Raw genomic sequence first — 20,718 nt, 5'->3', positions numbered from 1 at the left:
TCCGCAGCCATGATAGTGAGTCTGACAACCTGGGATTGAAGGACAGGAAGTCAAAAGCTCTCTTCATTTCCTTTGATTCAATCTAGAGGTAGCACACACAACAGCAGGATATAAAGCCATGTTGTCGATGTCAGTCAAGGATCCTGGTGGAGGATGCCGGGGGCATTTGATGGAGGGGAGACTGTACCTCCTTCAGATTTCATATTTCTATAACCCTCACCTTATTGTCACCCTTGGAAGGTTTGGGCTGAGGGAGAATACTGTTCTATCACCATGATGCTTCTGGAAACATCAATCCGAATATCTCAGAGCTACCTGCCCCACACATCATGTGGGACCCGGCTCGCACACAACTTACTTCTCGGGTACTGACTATTCTGGTGAAAGTATCACCACGGTCACTTGTGTTAGAGTCACTGAGGCACACATGAAAGTCACACACGGAGACTCTTGGTAACTGTGTGTGGTTCTGATCCCCAAAAGAGGCTCTGCTGAGGTGGTCTGCCATGGACTTTTGTGAATTCTCCAAAATGTCTACCTTTTTACTTTACTTTCCTCACTCTCCTTGGAGCCCCCCCCCCAAACTGCTCACAGCCCTCTGTCTCCCTGAGAAGCAATGCAACATGGTGCTTAAAAACAGGGGTTATGGAATCAGACAAGTCTCGCGTTACGACCAGCTGTGTGACTGCACAAGTCACTCATCTTCTCTGGACTTCGGTTTCCTCATCCATAAAATGGACATAATGGTGCCCACCGGTAAAGGTGCACTGAGGATTAAATGGAAAAATAAAATACAGACATGGAAGAACCTTAAATGCACATTGCTAAGTGACAGAGGTCAGTCTGAAGAGGCCGCATCCTGTGTGATTCCAACTACACGACGACGTCCTGGTAAAAGGCGAAACTATAGAGACAGTAAAAACATCAGTGGTTGTCGTGGGGAGGAGAGGAAGGGGGGACAGATGAATAGGTGGAACACAGGCATTGTTATTTTTAGACAGTGGAACTATCCTGTACTCTAATGCAATGGTAGAAGCATGGCAGTACACATTTAAGAAAATCCCTGGAAGCCCCCAGTGCGAAAACCCAACCCTGAGGTAAACCATGAACTTCCATTAACAATAATGTTTCAGAAAAAAATAATGTATCAATACTGGCTCATCAAGTGTAACACGTGTATCATACCGAGGAAAGATGTTAGTCCCAGGGAGGAGGGGAAGAGGGAGGACAGGGGAACTCTTTGTACTTTCTGCACAGTTTTTCCTTAAACCTGGAACTGATCTAAAAACTTGAGTCGATGAAGACAAAAAGCCCATATATAAAATTCGGCACACCTCCTGGCACATAGAAAGTGTCCAGCACCAACACGGTGTTGCTGTTATTGTCATTATTTATTGTTACTAGTAGAACACCAGGCAAGAGAAGAGTCAGCTTCGGGTGCTTGACAATGCAGACCAAGTCAAGGTTCTGACTTGGAAGCCAAGGGTCTGGGTCATTCATTGCAAGAGTTCCACAGCCCACCTGGGAAAGGTGAATTGAGCAGGTAAGGGGAAGGGATGGGCTTCTGCCAGAAGCATCTTGGTCTGAGTCAGGGATGTGGGCGTGGTCACAAAGACCTGTAGAGAAGGGGCTGCCCTCTCCACCCCAGTGGAAGAGGAGAGGTCCCTATGGTCAGAGCACTCTGTAATAAGGAACAGACTTACCAGGGCCAAATGGCCATCAGCATGGAAGCGAAGGGCTATTGAGAAAGGAAAGAGGCATACAAGACCCCGTCCAGCAAGCCCCCCCATCCCAAGTTCTCACCTGAATGCCCCTGAAGACGCCGTGGGTATGTATTCTGTACTGGGCACCACAGAGGATGGGCGTCGTGTGGTTGTCACTCTCATACCCTGTGCCGTGGCTGCAAACACAAAGAAAGGACAACAAGGCTCAGGTCGGTCCACCGGTGCCATCTGGAAATGCTCATCTGCGGCAGAAGGAATGTTCTTAAAACGCTCACAGGACAATGACAGCTGGCTTTTGCATCCCTGCACTAGGGCCACTCTGGAAAAAGGACTCTGGGAAGGGCGGGGCCGCTCAACCATCACGTCACCTCCGCGCAGCCTTCCCTCACGCTCAGGTTCTCACAGGTCGGCCGTCTGGGTCTACCCTCTCAGACGAGCTGGGAAAAGACCCAGGGGCAGGACTTCATTCCCAGCAAGTTGTTCACCTTCTAGCTGGAAGGACTGACAGCTCCAAATATCTCAGGAATGAGCAGATCCCTCAAGTTCCGCATTGAGTGCAATGGATTTTTGTCGGCACCTCATGACTCAGTTTTTACCAGATAGCCCCAAGAAAGTGATGACACAGGAGAAATGTCACATTCTCAGAAGTGGGGATTACACATCTGCGGCCCTGCTCCACTCACCCCTACAAATCAGTTTCCCAGATCAGCTTAACTCTTCGCAGCCGACCCGTGGTGTCCGTGGACACCAGGTAATCCTACTCAGCACTAGGCTGGCTAGTCATCTAGTTGGTGCCCAGGTTCCCTTGGGCTGTGAGCGAGAGCTGAGGGCTGTGTTAGGCTGAAAAGAACAACTTGGAAAAAGTGAAGACTCGAGAAGTATTCTCTCCTTTAGGTAAAAGCTGGCATGTGTGCTGCCGTTATTTTACTTCCAAATGAGGCAAAGTAAGGATTCGTATCTACATGGGAAGCGTGTTACAATCCCTTCTAGAATCAGCACAGGAAGCTTTTAGGAAATGCCTCTTTAAAAAGGTGCAGCTGCTTTGGAAAATGTCTGGCAGCTCCTCAAAAGATTAGACCTAATGTTACAAGGTGACCCGGAAATTCTACTTCTAGGTATATTCCCCAGAGAAAGGAAAACGTGTATCTACAGACAAACTTGTATGCGTTGTTGATTAGCAGCATAATTCGTAATAGCCAAAAAGTGGAATCAACCCCAATGCCCATCAGCTGACGAATGGATGAACAAATTCGAGTATCTTCATAAGAGGGAATATTATTTAGCAATAAAAAGGTGGGAAATACTGATACATGGTCATGTGGAAAACCCTGAAAATAGGCTAAGTGAAGGAAGTCAGCCACAAAGGACACACCTACTGTGGGATTCCGTTTAAACAAAATGTGCAGAACAGGCAAATTCTGTAGAGACAGCAAGTGGGTTGGTAATGGGCTGCCTAGGACTGGGGAAGTTGAGGGGAATGGCAGAGTGACTGCTGAAAATGTCCTAAAATTGTGGGAATGGACTTACAGTTCTGTGAATATACGAGAAACCGCTGATTTGTATACTCTAAATGGGTGAGTTGTTTGGTGTGTGGAATTTATAAAGCTGCTTTACAAAATTAACTCCGGGGAATCAAGGGGTCCATGCACTGGTTTCCCCTACTCCAAACCTCCAGGAGTAGTTAACTTGCCGTCAGGGCTGAGAACCTCTGCCCTCTACCTCTGTTACTCTAGAGACTCCAGGGGTCCCCATGCAGGAGGCAGGTAGCTGGGCCAATCAGCCCGCTCCAGCTGAGGGTGTGGGGGAAACCGGGGCCTGGCTCCACTCCCACTTCCCCAGGGGAGAAAATTCCTGGAGGCGAAGGGTGTCTGCCAGGATGACTGACTTGTCCACACATCCCACAGCCACAGCAGCTGTGGGGTTTCACATTTAATTCTGGCTCCAGGCATTTCAGAAAGAATTGCCTGTCTCCCTTGCAGAGAGCAGTGATAGCAGTGTGGGGAATCGGGTGGCAGTTCTGTTCCCTTGAACCTACTACACTTTGTCTTCACATCCTCCAGGTGATTTCTGACATATCTGGGAGTGGGGGGGGAGGTGTCCCAAAGAGCTAAACTGGGGTTAAACATGCAAAAGTCAGAAAGAAATGCCAAATCCAGATAACATCTGCCTCTGAACCTTAAAGTGTACTTGCCAAGAAAGAGGCCATGTCTGCTTTCCTTATGATCATGCTATAGAGACAGTGAGGACCCAAGAGCTGATGACAGTGGCCATGTGGTAGCTGACAGAGGACAGGACAATGAAGGATGCTGCCAGAACATTCTGCCTTGAAGGCTGGGAAGAGATGTGGCCTCTGCTTGGTGTAGTCCTCTGCATGGAGCCAAAACGGGACACATTTTGTAAGGCTGAGGGATTCTAAGGGACACAAAAGAAATCTGAATTATTTTAAATTCTGCTATCAAAGGGGAAGAATTAGGAATCTCTCATCTTGGCAGCTAATCACCAGATGTGTTGTTATTTGGGTTCCTGGAGAGCACAGGAAATAGACTTCCCTCAAAGTACTTGTCCCAGGAAAAGAAGTGTTGCCCCACTCACATGCTCTTCAGAGACAAAAGAAAGCCAACACACACAAAGGCAACCAGAAACAAGACTGTACTTGCCAAATACGTCCCTAGCTTCTTCCACCAGGTCCATGAATAAAAACTACACCTGGGTCCTGCCTGCTGGCCTTGGCGTCTCCAGAAGACAGATCCAGCAAGGCCATTCCACACTTGGAAACCCTGCAACCCAACACTCTTCCCAGTGGGGTCTGGCCAGAACACCGGGTACAATCCACAGACATTTCATATGGTGAGCACTCTCTCGGGGTGAGTAAAGGAAAGCAGGTCAGTGGTCATGGAACCATACACTAACAGAGGGAGAAAAGCCATCTACTCCAACCCTCAGCTCAAACGCCTGTAGCTTATCTTCAACAGTGGGACAACCAAGACTGGTAGTTAGTGTTAAAGGCAGCCCATTCCATTTGGGAAGTGCTTTAATTGTGAGGACAGACCTTTCTAAGCCAACCTGAAATTGGCCTCTTCCTTTCCATCTGCGTGTGTCTCCTCTGCTCTGGGGTAAGCTCAGCCTCAAAGACAGAGTCCAACTTGTCACTGTATCCTCTCAGCTTGGTGACTGAAGGCACTTAGTCTGTAAATGTTCCATGAGAAGGCCTGAATCTAAATCCTCTTCCCATCATAGTCCTTCAGGTATGGGACCAGGTACAGAGCTGCGGTTCTCTCAGAGATTATGACATAAACTGGTGTCTGATTCCTTCCCCATCTATACCATCTCTTCTTGACCCCCTTCCTCTTTCAGCATGTGGCTTGAAATGGGCGCCAGTGCCCCTGGAAGAGTGCCACTCAAAGGGAGGAGGAGAAGGAGAACCATTCATAAACACAAAAACCTTAAGAACCGGGAGAGTGGGGGCTGCCTGGATGGCTCAGTGGGTTAAGCCTCTGCCTTCAGCTCAGGTCATGATCTCAGGGTCCTGGGATCGAGTCCCGCATCAGGCTCTCTACTAGGCAGGGAGCCTGCTTCCTCCCGCCCCCCCCCCCTGCTTGCCTTTCTGCCTACTTGTGATCTCTCTCTTTCAAATAAATAAAAATCTTAAAAAAAAAAATTGGGGGAGTGACATAAATAAATATGACCAGAGAATAAATATATGCCTCACTCGAAGGGATTCCACTGCAAATTTTTTAAAATCAGTATGCCAGTCAAACACAGCACAATGCATTAAGCCCACAGGCTGTCAGGGCTCAGTGAACACATCCAAGCACATTACTTCTTGGCACTCAGGTCACAGTGGCCTTCCTCAGTCAAATAGAATCCTCAACATCCAAGACAGCATGAACTGCAATTAAGGCCCATAGCTCCAACCTTGAGCATGAACACATGATTTCTTCAACTGCAGTTCAAGACTACACATCTATCCTTCAAACCACATTTTATTTCTTTTAGCGAGTTACCTCAACTGTTGAAATCCTTTTTTACTCAATTTGGCTTCCAAAACATTTACTTTCCATCCCATTTTATACTGTCTCTACGTTTAAAAATCACCTTTTTTGGTTTCCATTTTTAAAAAGAGGGTGGGGGAGGACCTTCTTTGCTGTTGTGGGGAACTATTGTATTTATAATACACGTAACTGTTCTCTAGTATTAGGAAGTGTTAGGATTCTCGAAGTTCTCTCTATGCGGCAACCTGGGGGTACCCGTCATAGAAAATCTAGTCATTTGGATGGACAAATGTCATCAGCAGGAGTTAATCTGAGACAGAATGGCTCAGAATGATGGTGGCTGCCATTGGAACAATAGACCCAGATATGAGCTTAGGTGGTCAAGTAACGGCAAGCTTTTCCTCCAAGAGAATTATTCTAAAATAGTTCTAGTGACTATGTTGTAAATGAACCAAATAGGAATGAAGGCAGAATTCTTAGAGGTCTGGAGCCATAAAGCCTTCTAAGAAGGGCAAGGAGCTACCACCCAGTGAAGAGATTTCTGGAGGCAAAGATGCACTTTCCAAATGAAGCAATCACAAAGCTCTGGACAGTTGTGGGGGAAAAATTTGTTATGACCTAGAAACAAGAGTGCTATTACTCATGGAGCAGCTCGAGAGTGGAAGGTGAATCCCACCAGACTGAGCAATGATGAGACCCAAATCTCCCTTAGGGTACAAAAGCTTGTGGTGGCTAGATCTACCTTCCAACACAGATAATAAGGTTGAAAGGACTGACCCTGTTCTTTCAGCCATGGACTGGTAATTCTATGAACCCAGTCTTCCAGATCTTTCCATTTTCCAGAAAAGTCAGAAATCAAGATTTTTATATGAGATCACTTCAGCTCTAAATTCTGGCAAATGGGGTGCCTGGATGGCTCAGTCAATTAAGTGTCCAGCTCTTTATTTTGGCTCAGATCATGGTCCCAGCATTGTGAGATTGAGCCCCACATCAGGCTCCTTGCTCACCAAGGAGTCTGCTGGAGATTCTCTCCCTCTGCTAGGGAGGTGGGGAAAAGTGTGGGGAAAGGTCCCCATACCCCCCTTAAATAATCACTCAATCAACCAATAAAAAACTCTAGCAAATAACTGAGATTTCTTAGAATCATGGTCAGGTCAGACGACATATCTGGCCCAAAGGCCACCAGTTTGCAACCTCAGCTTTAAAGGTGAGCAAGGAAGTTTAAGCTACAAGCTAGAGATTTCCATCTTGGTTTCGTTATCTCCTTCCACATGGCAACAAAGTAAAAGCAGGGAAGCACCTGATTCTTTGAAAACTGAATACTAGAACTTTCAAAACCCTTGAAAGCTTAAAAAAAAAAAAGAAGAAGAAGAAGAAGCTGTACTTGTCCAGCAGACATGGCCAATGCCACAAGGACAAAATCCAGAAGCACTTATCATCTACAGGTATCAATGGTTCACTCTAAATTTCATTGGTCCTCTTGCAGGTAGGTTTAAACATTGAAGCTATAGGACAAATTCCAGTGCATCCGTTTCCTACAGCTGCTGTAACAAACTGCTACAAATCTGGTGGTTTAAAACACAAATTTATTCCCTTATAATCCTGAAGATCAGAAGTCTCAAACCAGCCTCCGTGTACTAAAGTCAAGAGGTAGGCAGGGCTGTTTTCTTCTGGAGGCTGAGGGGGAAATCTGTCTCCTGTCTTTCTCAATTTCTAGAACTTGCCTGTATGCCTTGGAGCCTTCTTCACATCATTCCAACCTCTTGCTTCCTTCGCCACATATCCTCTGTAGTCAAAACTCCCTTGTGTCTTCTTCTAAGAGTACTTTTTACATGTAGGGCCCACCCAGATGATTCAGGATGATCTCCTCATCTCAAGATCCTTAACTTAATCAGGGGCACCTGGGTGGCTCAGTGGGTTAAAGCCTCTGCCTTGAGGTCAGGTCATGATCCCAGGGGGGTCCTGGGATCGAGTCCCGCATCGGGCTCTCTGCTCAGCAGGGAGCCTGCTTCCTCCTCTCTCTCTCTGCCTGCCTCTCTGCCCACTTGTGATCTCTGTCATATGAATAAATAAAATCTTAAAAAAAAAAAAAAGATCCTTAACTTAATCACACTGCAAAGTTCCAGCAATTAGGACATAGGTGTCTTTGGGGGTCATTATTCAACCTCCCATACCAAGGGAATCAGACTTACTCCGTTTCTTGCAGATACATTTGAAAGAATTAAATTAATTTGGATCCTTTATCTCCATATTAATCTAGTTTAAAAGAGAAACAGCACCTCCCCATCAAACCATTATAGCATCTAATGAGACTGGGTGAGTAAAGCACACTGCTCAGCCCATGGTTTGCCCTCAGTAAATGTTCACTAGGACTTCACAGTAAGATCTGCATTTTACAGCAAAGATTATTGAGATTTAAGAAGACACTGAGTTATCTGCCCAAAGTCAGACAGATGGCAAGAGGCAGAGATGGGGTTTGAGTCCAGGTCAGTGCAGCTCTTGTCCTTCAAAACTAGCTAGACAATTCTGGTGGAATAACCCCATCCTGGGTTCACTTTTATCATCAAGACCCTTGACTATTCTCAGCTCTTTTCTCCAGCAGTGTGAATGAAATTAGGCTTGCTGAAGGTTTGATATGTTGTGGGAATGGCTGGGATAGGAGAAGGGGAGCGATCAGGATGAACAAGTTCAAGATACTCTTCAAGACACTCCAGCTTCTGCTCTGAGGCACAACTTTCATTTTGGTGTCAGGAAAGCACAAAGCTAGCTGATGGAAACGGTCTGCTTATATGCAACAGACAACAACCAAAACTGAGCACAATTTTTACAAAAAAAAAAATTTCTTTCCACCTAACTGGGAAAATCAACTAAGCAGAAACAGTTATCAGTGGAGCATATACCTCGTGACTACATTCCTGGGGGTATATGGACTGCACATTTTCCCAAACAGCTTTAAAATGCATAAAAATGTATCCTGAGAAAGTTGGCTTTTCCTAGATAGCTTTAAAATACATAAACATGTGTCCTTAGAAAGTTCACAAAAAGAGAAGAATGTCCCTCATATAACACAAATTATGAGCCTCTTCATGCTAAAAACTTGTACACTGAGGTTTGGCTCAGAAAAAAAAAAAAAATGTTCGAAGAGTAGCTTCTCTAGAAATGATTAATTTTGATATTCCACAGGCACAAGAAGATTAATAAAAAGGAATTGAGGTTTTACAGATGAGGAAAACCAGAGCTGCTCTGAAATCCCTTATCAACAGAAGAGGGAAAGAAAGAAAGAAAGAGAGAGAGAAAAAAAGAAAGTAAAAAAGAAAGAAAGAAAGGAAGGAGAAAAAAAGAGAGACTTTGGAAGATAATTAGTATTTGATAAAAAATATTCAAAAAGGGGAAGCCTCGACCTGTGATTTCTCTCTCCCACCTCTAGTCCTTGGCCAGGTGGGCATCCCCCAACCCTCACCTCCATCTTCTCACCTCTGCAGAGTTAATCAGGTTGAAGAAAAGCACCTGAGAAAATGTCAAACTCTTGCATATCCAGAGAATGGAACTTCCTATCAACCCCTCTTCTCTGTCCACCCTTGATAATCAGACTATATACATGAGATGCTTAAATGCTTGATTCCTTTTGGTGGTGGCAACCTAGCATAACCACCTCCAGCTCAACATGAAAGCAATTTTCTTCCCTGCCTGAATGTGATGTGCTAAGGGCAGTATTTAAATAAAATTCTGCACAAACATCATCAGCCAGGCCATTCTCTTTTCTTCATGTAATTTCAAAGTTTATAGTGGGAATAATGGGTGTATGTAAAAGCCGAAGGATTGTTCTGTTCCTGAGAATATTTAAATGATGCAGTTTCTTTTATGAATCCAGCACAGAACCTCAAACTTAAAAGTGAAACAACCAAGTTAAATTTGAGTTTAAAAAACAAAAAAATACAAGTAATGTTTGCAGTCTGATGGTTCATGGTATAAAATTCTTCCAGAAGCACAGTCTACAGAAAACCACCAGCTATCTGAGTCTTCCTCCTCCCCTCAGATGTTTCATTTCAGTTCAGATCTCAAGAAAAAGATGCATATTTGACTTTTAACAAAAATCTAATCTATCTTGTGTCACTTTTAATTAAAAAGTATACTATAGTAATTCTAACTATTGTACCTTTTATTTATTTATTTTTTGTTGTTAAAGATATTGCTTATTTATTTGACAGAGAGAGATCACAAGTAGGCAGAGAGGCAGGCGGGGGTGGAGGAAACAGGCTCCCTGCAGAGCAGAGAGCCTGATGTGGGGCTCGATCCCAGGACTCTGAGATCATGACCTGAGCCGAAGGCAGAGGCTTAACCCACAGAGCCACCCTGGCGCCCCCTTACCATTGTACCTTTTAATGAAAACTTTTCTCATGAACATTATTAGAAAGAAAGCTTCTCCACAAAAACAAACAAACAAACAAACAAACAAAAAACAACAAAACAACAAAAAAAACACTTGCCATTTGCAAGGATGTGGATGGACTTAGAGGGTATTATGCTAAGCAACATAAGTCAATCAGAGAAAGACAATTATCATACAATCTCATTGATATAAGGAATTTGAGAAACAAGACAGAGGATCATGGAGGAAGGGAGGGTACAAATGATACAAGACAAAACCGGAGAGGGAGATAAACCATAAGAAACTCTTAATCTCAGGAAACAAACTGAGGTTTGCTGGAGGGGAGGGGTTGAGAGGGATGGGGTGGCTGGGTGATGGGCACTGGGGAGGGTATGTGCTGTGGTGAGTGCTGTGAATTGTGTAAGACTGATGAATCACAGACCTGTAGCCCTGAAACAAACAGTACTTATATGTTAATTTAAAAAAAAAAAAAGAAAGAAAGAAAGAAAGAAGGCTTCTCTGCATCATTCTTCATTTATTTTCCCTCCAGGTCTCATACATCTTTATGGGCACCCAGCTCCAAAATCATCTGGAGGGGAAAAGAATTCATGCCACTTTTACTAACTTTGACTGTTTGTTGGTTTGTTTTTAAAGATTTTATTTATTTATTTGAGAGAGAGTGAGCAGGAGGGAGAGGGAGAGAGAATCTGAAGCAGACTCCACACTGAACACAGAGCCCAATGTGGGGCTAATCACACAATTGCAAGACCACAACCTGAGCTGAAACCAAGAGCCAGATAACCTAACGAGCCACCCAGCTGCCCCTTACTTTGGCTGTGTTAATTCTCTGTTGAGTATCTCTTGTTCTGCCCACTCCACATCCAGCCCACCTTTCTCTGCAAACATTGCCCTTTCCCTTTCCACTTTTCTGCTGATCCGGGCCTCGGACCCCAGGGGTGAGGACATACTCAGGACCTGGCCAATCAGATCACTGCACTCTCTAGCCACATGACCCAACTCGGGCCAATGAGAGCCTTTCCTGGGTCTTTTGTTGGAGAAGAAACAATAAGAAGGTATTTTCCTTGTGAGGCTACAGATGCCCAAAACCAGAGCTACTTTTGCCACGATGGAGAGAGCCTGTCTGAGAAGACAGCTAGTGCAGAAAACAGCAGGGACAAAAGGCAATGAAAGAGTGTTCTAATGACATTGTCTGAGTCCTTGAATCCAGACATGAGGTTTTAAAAGGTAATACGTAAGTTACTAAATTAAAATTTCCCCTTTGACCTCTTCCACTTGCAACCAGGTTTCTGTCCCCTGCTACAGAAAACGTCTTGATTCATACATAATCTAGCAGTTACCTAAAAGCCATTGGAATTATTTCTTCAGCGAGTTCCTCAAAACATGGTATCTATAGAGGAGTACTGGTCCCTTCAAGGTCTTACCTTCTGGAAGATGCCTGCTGGTTCCAACAACACTATCATTAGCAAAACATAGTTTGGATTCCTCTTTTGAAAGTTTCTTTATAGTCATGGCTCCTAGGCCTTCAGTTCTCATGCAGCCTGGTCGTTGGCTGCTGTTTAACAAGGGACACAGGCTGCATGGTTAACAGGCTGACAGCAATGCTTGTATATATCAGCCCATATGAGCCATCAGGCTTCCTCTCCACTTGAAACCGTGCACAAACCGCCTCCGACTGACATTTTCCCTCTTATTTAACACTCAGAGCAGAGCTAAAAGATATTTTAAATATTTAAATTCAGTTTCTCACAACAGTTTAGGGAGAGCACAGTCCAAACACACCACAGTTTTACTGGCCCCTAGCACTTGGAAGATGGTTTTCGTCATGACTTTCATTCCTGCTTCAACATACACACACACACACACACACAAACTGTATTTTCATAGACCATCTCAATCAGACTATATAAGAAATATCTGGCTCTCTCCTTAAATGTGTCTGATACTGAGGTGATAGTTTATCAGAATCCCAAATTTCATCTAACTCACTGGGTTCGCTGTTCTCAAAACCTGGGCTCTATGGCTGGAAACTGCTGGTAGATACCAAGAATGGCTGTCCCAGATCCATGTGAGACAAGCCTTGCACAGGAAAAATGGGGCAGGAGCTTTTCAGCCCAGATTCCTAACAGGTCCTACCCAACTAGCTTGCTCACTCTTAAATCTGAAAAAGTTTACTCAAATATGCTCAATTACATAAAAAAACAAACAAACAAACAAAAAACTGTGCTCCTAAAACACCAGGATCAAGCACAAGGCTCTGAAGATTAAGAGGTCCCCTGCTTCTCCAGGTGATACGGAGGCTTGCAAATGTGAAGGCTGTGTGCATAATCATCTTTTCCACAGGTCCCACGAAAGTTAGTAACATGACAGAGTAGATCAAGGTGAAGACATGAAGGAAAATCCTTGTAATATATGAACGGAATCACACTCATTCTCAAAGAAATTTTGAAACCAAAGGCATTACTGCTAAAAAGTTTTTGAAAAGGAGGAAATTCAAGATGGAGACATCTGACACAGAACAAGACTTGAAAAAATGTTGAGGAATGCCATTCACATTCTTTTATTTATTTATTTATTTTAAATTTACTTCTTTATTTTAGAGAGAGTGGGTGGAGGGACAAAGGGAGAGAGAGAAAGAAACCCAAGCAGACATGGCCCTGAGCTCAGAGTCTGATGCAGGGCTTGATCTCATGACCCTGAGATCAGACCTGAGCTGAAACCAAGAACTGGATGCTTAACTGACAGCACCACCTAGGCACCCCTGCTATCCACATTCTTGAAGAAAGATCCACTTTTTTTTCAAAAGTCAATCTTCTCCAAAATTAATTTTTATACCTGATGCAATCTACTCAAAATTCTAATTAAGGTTTTAAAAATAAACTTGTTATTTTAGAATTGTTATAGATTTACAGAAAGATTTCTAAAATAATATAGACAGTTACCATGTATGTCATACCCAGGTTCCTCTCTTACATCTCACATTAATATAAGTGCATTTGTCACAATTAACCAGCTAATATTTACAAAGACTTTCTTTTCTTTCTCTCTTTTTTTTAGAGAGAGAGCATGCCTGCTATGCATGAGCAAGGGTGGTGAGGAGCAGAAGGAGAGGGGAGAGAGAGAATCTTAAGGGGGCTCTACACCAGTATGAAGCTAGATGGTGCTGAGGTCATGACCTGAACCAAAATCAAGTCAGGCTCTTAACCAACTAAGCCATCCAAGCACCCCAATAAAGGCTTTCTTTGAAATTAACAAGCTGAATCTAAAATTCACCTTGAAGAATAAACAAGAGATAATAGCCATAATTAGTCTGAAAAAAGAAATACAATGCTAGGAAATTTTCTATCAGATATTTAAACAGACTATAAAATTATAGCTAAGAAAATAGTCTAATATTTGGCAAAAAGAATTAGACTGATCAAAAGAAGAGAGTAAAGCATCTAGAAATGAACCCAAGAAATTTTATAGGATCCAAGGACTAATAAAGGAAATATTTGAAGTTAGTGAGGAAAGGCTGGATTTTTCAAAATAGTTTGGGGATACTGACTAGTCCTCTAGAAACAAATAAAGGCAGAATCAAATTGCCAAATAAATTCAAGATGAACTAATGTTTAAATATAAAAAGTAAATTTAAAATATACCAAGAAATACCAATAAATAAGTAATTTTTCTTAAACCTTGGGATAGGAAAATCTTTTTTTTTTTGAAGATTTTATTTATTTATTTGACAGAGAAAGATCACAAGTAGGCAGAGAGGCAGGAAGAGAGAGAGAGAGAAGCAGGCTCCCCGCTGAGCAAAGAGCCTGATGCGGGACTCGATCCCAGGACCCTGAGATCATGACCTGAGCCAAAGGCAGCAGCTTAACCCACTGAGCCACCCAGGCACCCCGGGATGGGAAAATCTTTATAGACATGATACCAAAGCCAAAAACTTGAAACCATAAAACAAAAACTGATCACTTTTACTATAAAACTTTCTGATAGGAAAAAACAAAACTATTAAGAGTCAAAATACAAATCAGAGAAAATAGTTGCAGTGCATAGGACAACAAAAGTGTTAACACCCTTATAAACAAAGAGCACTTGCTGATCAACAGTTAGGTTACTGGATGACCTATCCCAGCTCTCAGCTACCCAGCTGCATTTCCCACGAAGCCTCTTCTCTCTCAAGGACAGTGTTCTAGCAATTCTATCCTCTCCCACCAACTTTTTTCCTCTTCTTGATCATTCTCATCAGTAAACAAACAGGCAGGCACTTCTCTCTAAAAAACCACCATCTTGGGGCGGCTGGGTGGCTCAGTCATGAAGCGTCTGCCTTTGGCTCCAGTCATGATCCTAGGGTCCTGGGATCGAGACCCTCATCGGACACCCTGCTCAGCAGCAAGCCTGCTTCCCCCTCTCTCTGCCTGCCTCTCTGCCTGCCTGTGATCTCTCTCCGTCAAATAAATAAATACAATCTGAAAGAAAGAAAGAAAGAAAGACAAAGAAAGAGAGAGAAAGAAAGAAAGAAAAAGGAGGGAGGGAGGGAGAGAGGGAGAAAGGAAAGAAAGAAAGAGAGCAAGGAAGAAAAAAACAACCTTCTGCTGACATTCTATCCTCATTGAGCTAGAACCCCTTTTCTTTGCTCCTTTTTGCAACAGAACTCCATGCAAACATCTTTGTACAAGTGTCTCCAGTCTATCTTCTCCTAGGATCTCTTAAAACCACCTCTATCAGGCATTCCCCCTCTCCTTCTAACCTTTCCAGAGACAACCACCATTACTAATTGGGTAAATGTTCCCAGGAATTTCTTTCTGCAGATACAAACACATCCTAATAAAAATCAGTGATCACTGGGTGGTGAGATAACAGATACCTCTTTTCCTTTATGATGTTTGGGTACTGGTCTGATTTTTTAAATACATAGGAAGCCTGCATTACTTTTATAATTAAGGGAGGGGAGTTGTTTTCATTTTGGAAGAGAGTCACCATCTTAGTCTTAAGAACATTATATTTGTGGCTTTGTTTCTAAAATAAAGAGTTAGAGGGCTCCTGGGTGGCTCAGTCAGTTAAGCCCTCTGCCTTCAGCTCAGGTCATGATCCAGAGGTCTTGGGATGGAGCCCCGCATTGGGCTCTCTGCCCATCAGGTTGTCTCATGTTCTCTCTCTCAAATAAATAAAAATTATTAAAAAATAAATAAAAATAATTAAAAATAAAGCTGGAGTAAATGAACTTTTTCACTTTTAATAGGGAAAAAACCTCCTCAAGTATGCAACAGACCCTCACTTCAGAGAAGTGTTTATATGGATGGCTTTTTACTAGCGTAGCCTCCATGTCGATGTTTTCCTAGCTGGAGGTTATGATTTTTTTTCTTAGGTAAATGATAGGGAGAAGGATTCATGGTGAGTAGAGGGTCTCAAAGGGGTACAAGATGGGATCACAGACATGGGAGTTGCAAAATAGTCCTTTTTTAAAAAGATTTATTTTAATTTTTCAGTGTTCAAGATTCATTGTTTATGCACCACAGAGTGCTCCATGCAATACGTGCCCTCCTTAATACCCACCACCAAGCTCACCTAACCCCCCACCTAACCCCCTCCCCTCCAAAACCCTCAGTTTGCTTCTCAGAGTCCTCAGTCTCTCATGGTTCATCTCCCCCTCTGATTTCTTCCAGTTTGAGATACCACCTTATGCCAGTTAGAATGGCCAAAATCGACAAGACAGGAAACAACAAGTGTTGGAGAGGATGTGGAGAAAGGGGAACCCTCCTACACTGTTGGTGGGAATACAAGTTGGTGCAGCCACTTGGTAAACAGTGTGGAGATTCCTCAAGAAATTAAAAATAGAGCTACCTTATGACCCTGCAATTACACTTCTGGCTATTTACCCCCAAAGATATGGATGTCGTGAAAAGAAGGACCATACGTACCCCAATAGTTCATAATAGCAATGGCCACAATTGCGAAAATACTCCTTTAGGTCATGAAAGACATTCTCCACGCATCTATTATACTTCTCCTCCCCAACACACACACACACACACACACACACACACACACACACACACCTTTATGGACAGGCTGGAATCCTACTTCATCTTCATCCATCACCTTCTTCATATCCATCTTGGACCCTTTGCCACCATCTTCCTCTTCTATCTTTCCTGCTTGGTCTCTTTGTTCTTCTGGTCTGAATAAACCTGTCATTTCCCCTCACCTTTACAAGACGAATATGACTCCTTGCTTAAAAATAAAATAGAGGGGCACCTGAGGGGCTCAGTCATTAAGCGTCCACTTTTGGCTCAGGTCATGATCCCAGGGTCTGGGATCGAGCCCCGCATCAGGCTCCCTGCTCGGCAGGAAGCCGGCTTCTCCCACTCCCACTCCTCCTGCTTGTGTTCCCTCTCTCACTGTCTCTCTCTCTCTCTCTCTGTCAAATAAATAAATAAATATTTAGAAAAATAAAATAGAAACATAATATGGAGATGATGTCTATCAGGCCCGAAGTAGTCTTTTAAATGAAATATTTTTTAACAAGTTGACAATATTTTCAAAACACTCTCTAGATAGTTGAAATACAGAACTTGGCAGTGGCTTACAGAAGTTGAAGCCCAATCATTGGCTATAAAAAAGAAAAGGACATAAATGTATATGTATACATAGAAAAAGTTCTAGGGGCACCTGTGTGGCTCAGTTAGCTAAGTGTCCAACTCCTGATTTTGGCTCAGGTCCTGATATCACGGTTGTGAGACGGAGCCCTGTGTAGGGCGCTGGGCATGGAGCTTGCTTGGGATTCTCTCTCTCCCTCTGCCCCTCACTGCCCCTCCCCAAAAGAAAAAAGTCTAAGTGTATGCAACATAATATTAACAGTAATTTCATCTGAACTACTGAGCTGGGGAGGGGAAAGTGGTCATTTCCTTCCCTGTATAATTGTATTTTTTAGGTGTTCTATAATTTATATACCTTACTTAATAAATTTAAAAAGTTAAATACACTAATTGAATATATGCCCAAAGAGCAAAGGATGGGAAAGGCAGACAGCGGAGGAGAGTTGAAACTAGCAGCATGGAGTGAGAATGGAAGGCAAAGAAGTTCCTTCCCAGGTGCAAGGAGCAGGAGACACAGCTCAAAATCAGTCCCCACCCCAACCCTGACAACCCAGGAGTCCCAGGTTTGTCTTGGCAGTTCAGATCCAAGTGGAGTCCAAGGGAAGACAAAGAACCACTTTCCTGGCATAAAGGTAGCCATTTAAAAGGAGAAATTAACACAGTTTTGTAGGGGGCGGGGCTAGAGGGTTTCACTCAGGAATGCTGATACTCACAGAACTATTTCTCTCCACCTTTGCTCGGCATCCCAAGCTCCAGGAGCCACTTTAAAGCAGGCTATCTATTTTCAAGAAGTAAATCTCTTGGACGAATACCTTATGTTTATGAGCTGGAAGGTGCTGGGCTGTGTATTGGAACTCCCAGCCAGAGAAGACAGTTATCTCTTTTGGCACAGGTTCTCGGGGATGAGACCATGTCTAGCGGGGATTTTCTCCAGATTCGACATCCTTGGCCCTACCAAACCGCACCGCTTCGTTTTCACCATACATCACTCATCGTGAATCTTTCGTTTTTCCTTTCAACCATCCACAGGTCAAATACTGTGTGTTCCCAACCGTGTGTGAACTTCTTGGACCAGCAAAGGGACATTCATTCTGCTCAGCACTCCTTTAACATTTCTATTGTATTCGATTTCCCACTCCCCCTGCCCAACTCCCCAGAGAATAACTTCTTCCTTGTTTTAATAACTTGGACCACAGTCAAGGTTGATGTGTTACTCCATTTTGCAGGATATTTTCTTCAGAAGAGGCAAAACAGAGACTAACGGAGGAGCTGCGGCTTGGGAGCAGCCTTAGGAAATCAGCGGCCGTTAAGAACACACGGGAAAAGCTTTTAAAGACATAAAAAAGCAGGCAACCAATGCAAAAATACCATAAACAGAATTATTCATAAAGGTAGACTAATGCTTAGAAGGAATCCTTGGCAATTTTCTCTCCCAGTGACCCACTTAAAAAATCTAGTTTCATTTGTGAGTGACGAAAAGGGTCAGAGTGAAGAAAGTGGGTTCACAAAATACCTCCTGCTGACTTAAATTGAAATATAATACTCTCCCATATGAGGTCATAAAAGTAATTCTGATCCCAATGGGCACACAGAGATCAGAAAATGAATAAAGAGAGGAGGAGAGAGGAGTAAATCAGGGGCAAGAGTATCTTCTCCTCCCTCAATGTATCATGTTTTCATCTCATTTTGCCCACGCTCGCCCTAAAAATCCCATCCGCACCCATTGTAATAACATCGCTCCCTGACATCTAATGAAAGATGTCTCCAAGGACTTGCTTAGGACACAAGAAAAAAACCCTCTTCTTTTTTAAGTAAAATTTTTCAAGGAAAAAAAGACATGGACAAATATTTAATGGGGGTTTGTCTGAAGTTCATGATCTTTTTAATAAAAAAACATCGGGATAATGTCTCATTTTTATGAGTGATATGGAAATTATCTTTTTTCTCTAAAATAGGAGGCAAACCTCCAGTATTTCTGTTCTATATCTACTGTGTCACCATGATTTTTCTTAGCACTGATTTCAGTGTCAAGACACTAGTTGTGGATTTACGTAAAATAAAATAGTTATCTATCTTCCTTCACGGAGTATTTTTACTCAAATGTATTTTCCATATTAACAGCGTTTTCATACCCTGACAAAAGGAAGTGAATATGACATCAGAGAGAAGGATGATGCTGACCCAGATTGTGTCTCCCCCTGGAGAAAAGCCCAATTTTCTACTGGAATAAAAGATTCAACTGAATTCAGTTCTCGGCTGCCCAGGGGCTTGGAGGAAAGAGCTAAGGAGTAGCCATTTTTAAGAGCGATAAGAGAGAAGGCAAACTATAGTTCATGACACACCAGTGTCAATGTGTAGTATCAATCTACACATCACAACAAGCATTTTATAGTTCACACCGGCTCAGCGAAGAGCCTGCTTCTCCCTCTCCCTCTGCTGCTTCCCCTGTTTGCACAATTGCTCTCTCATGCTCCCTCTCTGTCAAACGAATAAATACAATCTTTAAAAAATAAATTAATTAAAAATAAAGTTCACATTGCTATGTGAACTTGGATTAGATGGCTTAATCTCTCCTCCCTCCTCATCTGAAAGACGGACACACCCTAGTATCCTAGGATTGTCCTGCGGTCAAAGGTGAAAACATACGTAAGGCCCCTTACATAGGACTCAGTAATGTTAGCATCCACCCTGAGACAGATTGTCGAATCACAAATGGAAGTAGATGACTTACAATACATTCTAAAGGGATAAATGTGCAGCGTGAGAGATGTTAGTAAGTTATACAAAGCAACTTTGTTTTCCAAAGAGTTGTTCTTCCGTAGGACCACCTACTGTTGACATTTTATTCTTTTCATTCAGCTTTCTGAATTAAAATAGTAATCAAGAAATACATTTTGGTTCAGAAATCCTTTCCTAAAATGTAAGCATCAGGCCAACAAAAGCTCTTCTAGTTTTCTTTTTACCTTGAAGAGGATCAAACAAAACAAACTATTCGCACTTTATGCTTCATCTTTACAATACAGCTTCTGATTCTCCAGAAAGTGACAAATATCATGTGTCTAAAGACCTTAGAAGGTATCAAAATTATCTCAACTATGGAAAGACCCAGAATCAAACACATGCCAGGATTCCATATCTGTAATTTTTGTAATTAAGCAAACAAACCAACCCTGTACTCCAGCATAAAGAAATTTCAAAAATTGAAACATACTGTTCACTTCACAATCAAGTTCTGTCTACTCTTGGCATTTAATGTGGGGACAATTTCTGAATTCTGAGAAGAGCAGAGAGAAGAAAAGAAAGGAGAAAAGAAAGAAAGGTAAGAGCAAGAAACCAAGAAACATCGGACAAGTTGAGAGCAGGTAGAAAGACAAAATGCTGAAATTGTCAGTAGCCCCTTGGACACAAGTGTGGAGAGGGAAAATTCAAATCAACAGGGTTTTTTGTTTGTTTGTTTGTTTTTAACTTTTGGGTCTTGAGAAAGGAAGTTGAGATTTGGATAAAATAGCAGGAAAAAATGGGGGCTGGGGTGGAAAGAAGGATCTAATAGTAAATCCTGGAAGACTGAAAAACAACTTTGCGGATCATTGAGGGATGATCCAAAAGCCATCCCTGAGCCAATGAAAGAAAGAGGAATGAGTAGAGGGCAGCCAATTCTGGTGTTCCTGCAGGGGAAATAACATCAAAAGAAATGGCTACAGAAATGTCCCAGGCTGCAGACTATAGGCCCGGGGAAGGCACAGATGTTTAAGAACAACAACAAAAAAAAAGTTTTTTTAAGAATTCTGGCTACAGACTTGGGGTAAAAATTAAGATCTCCCTGAGAGATTTAAAAGCAAATAGAGAAAAAGCAAGTCATGTATGCCTGAAAGATGTGAATGATCTAACAGGGAGATGTATAATACCACAAATTGAATGTTTTGCAAAACATTCCAGAGGAAATGAGCAGGGCTCCTAGTGCATCATTGCAAAGCTGTTTCCTAGGAGTATGTTGATGAGAAATGTCACCACCTCCGTTTTTGCCCACA

The 20,718-nt window shown here is 42.7% G+C and overlaps 1 protein-coding gene across 3 annotated transcripts in view; it reads right to left on the bottom strand.

The window, feature by feature from the left end:
• The window catches only part of WT1 (WT1 transcription factor), a 48,535-nt gene that overhangs the window by 9,671 nt on the left and 18,146 nt on the right, over positions 1–20,718 (bottom strand). For all 3 annotated transcript variants that reach the window (XM_004755922.3, XM_013057961.2, XM_013057962.2), the window contains one exon: positions 1,804–1,900. In XM_004755922.3, coding sequence (XP_004755979.1) covers positions 1,804–1,900 — 97 coding nt within the window. The remainder of the gene's footprint in view (positions 1–1,803; positions 1,901–20,718) is intronic.

This window comes from Mustela putorius, unplaced genomic scaffold, assembly GCF_011764305.1.
Source record: "Mustela putorius furo isolate JIRA1106 unplaced genomic scaffold, ASM1176430v1.1 tig00003859_pilon_pilon_pilon, whole genome shotgun sequence".
In the NCBI taxonomy this organism is placed as follows: Eukaryota; Metazoa; Chordata; class Mammalia; order Carnivora; family Mustelidae; genus Mustela; species Mustela putorius.
This window is presented reverse-complemented; position numbering and strand designations above follow the sequence as displayed.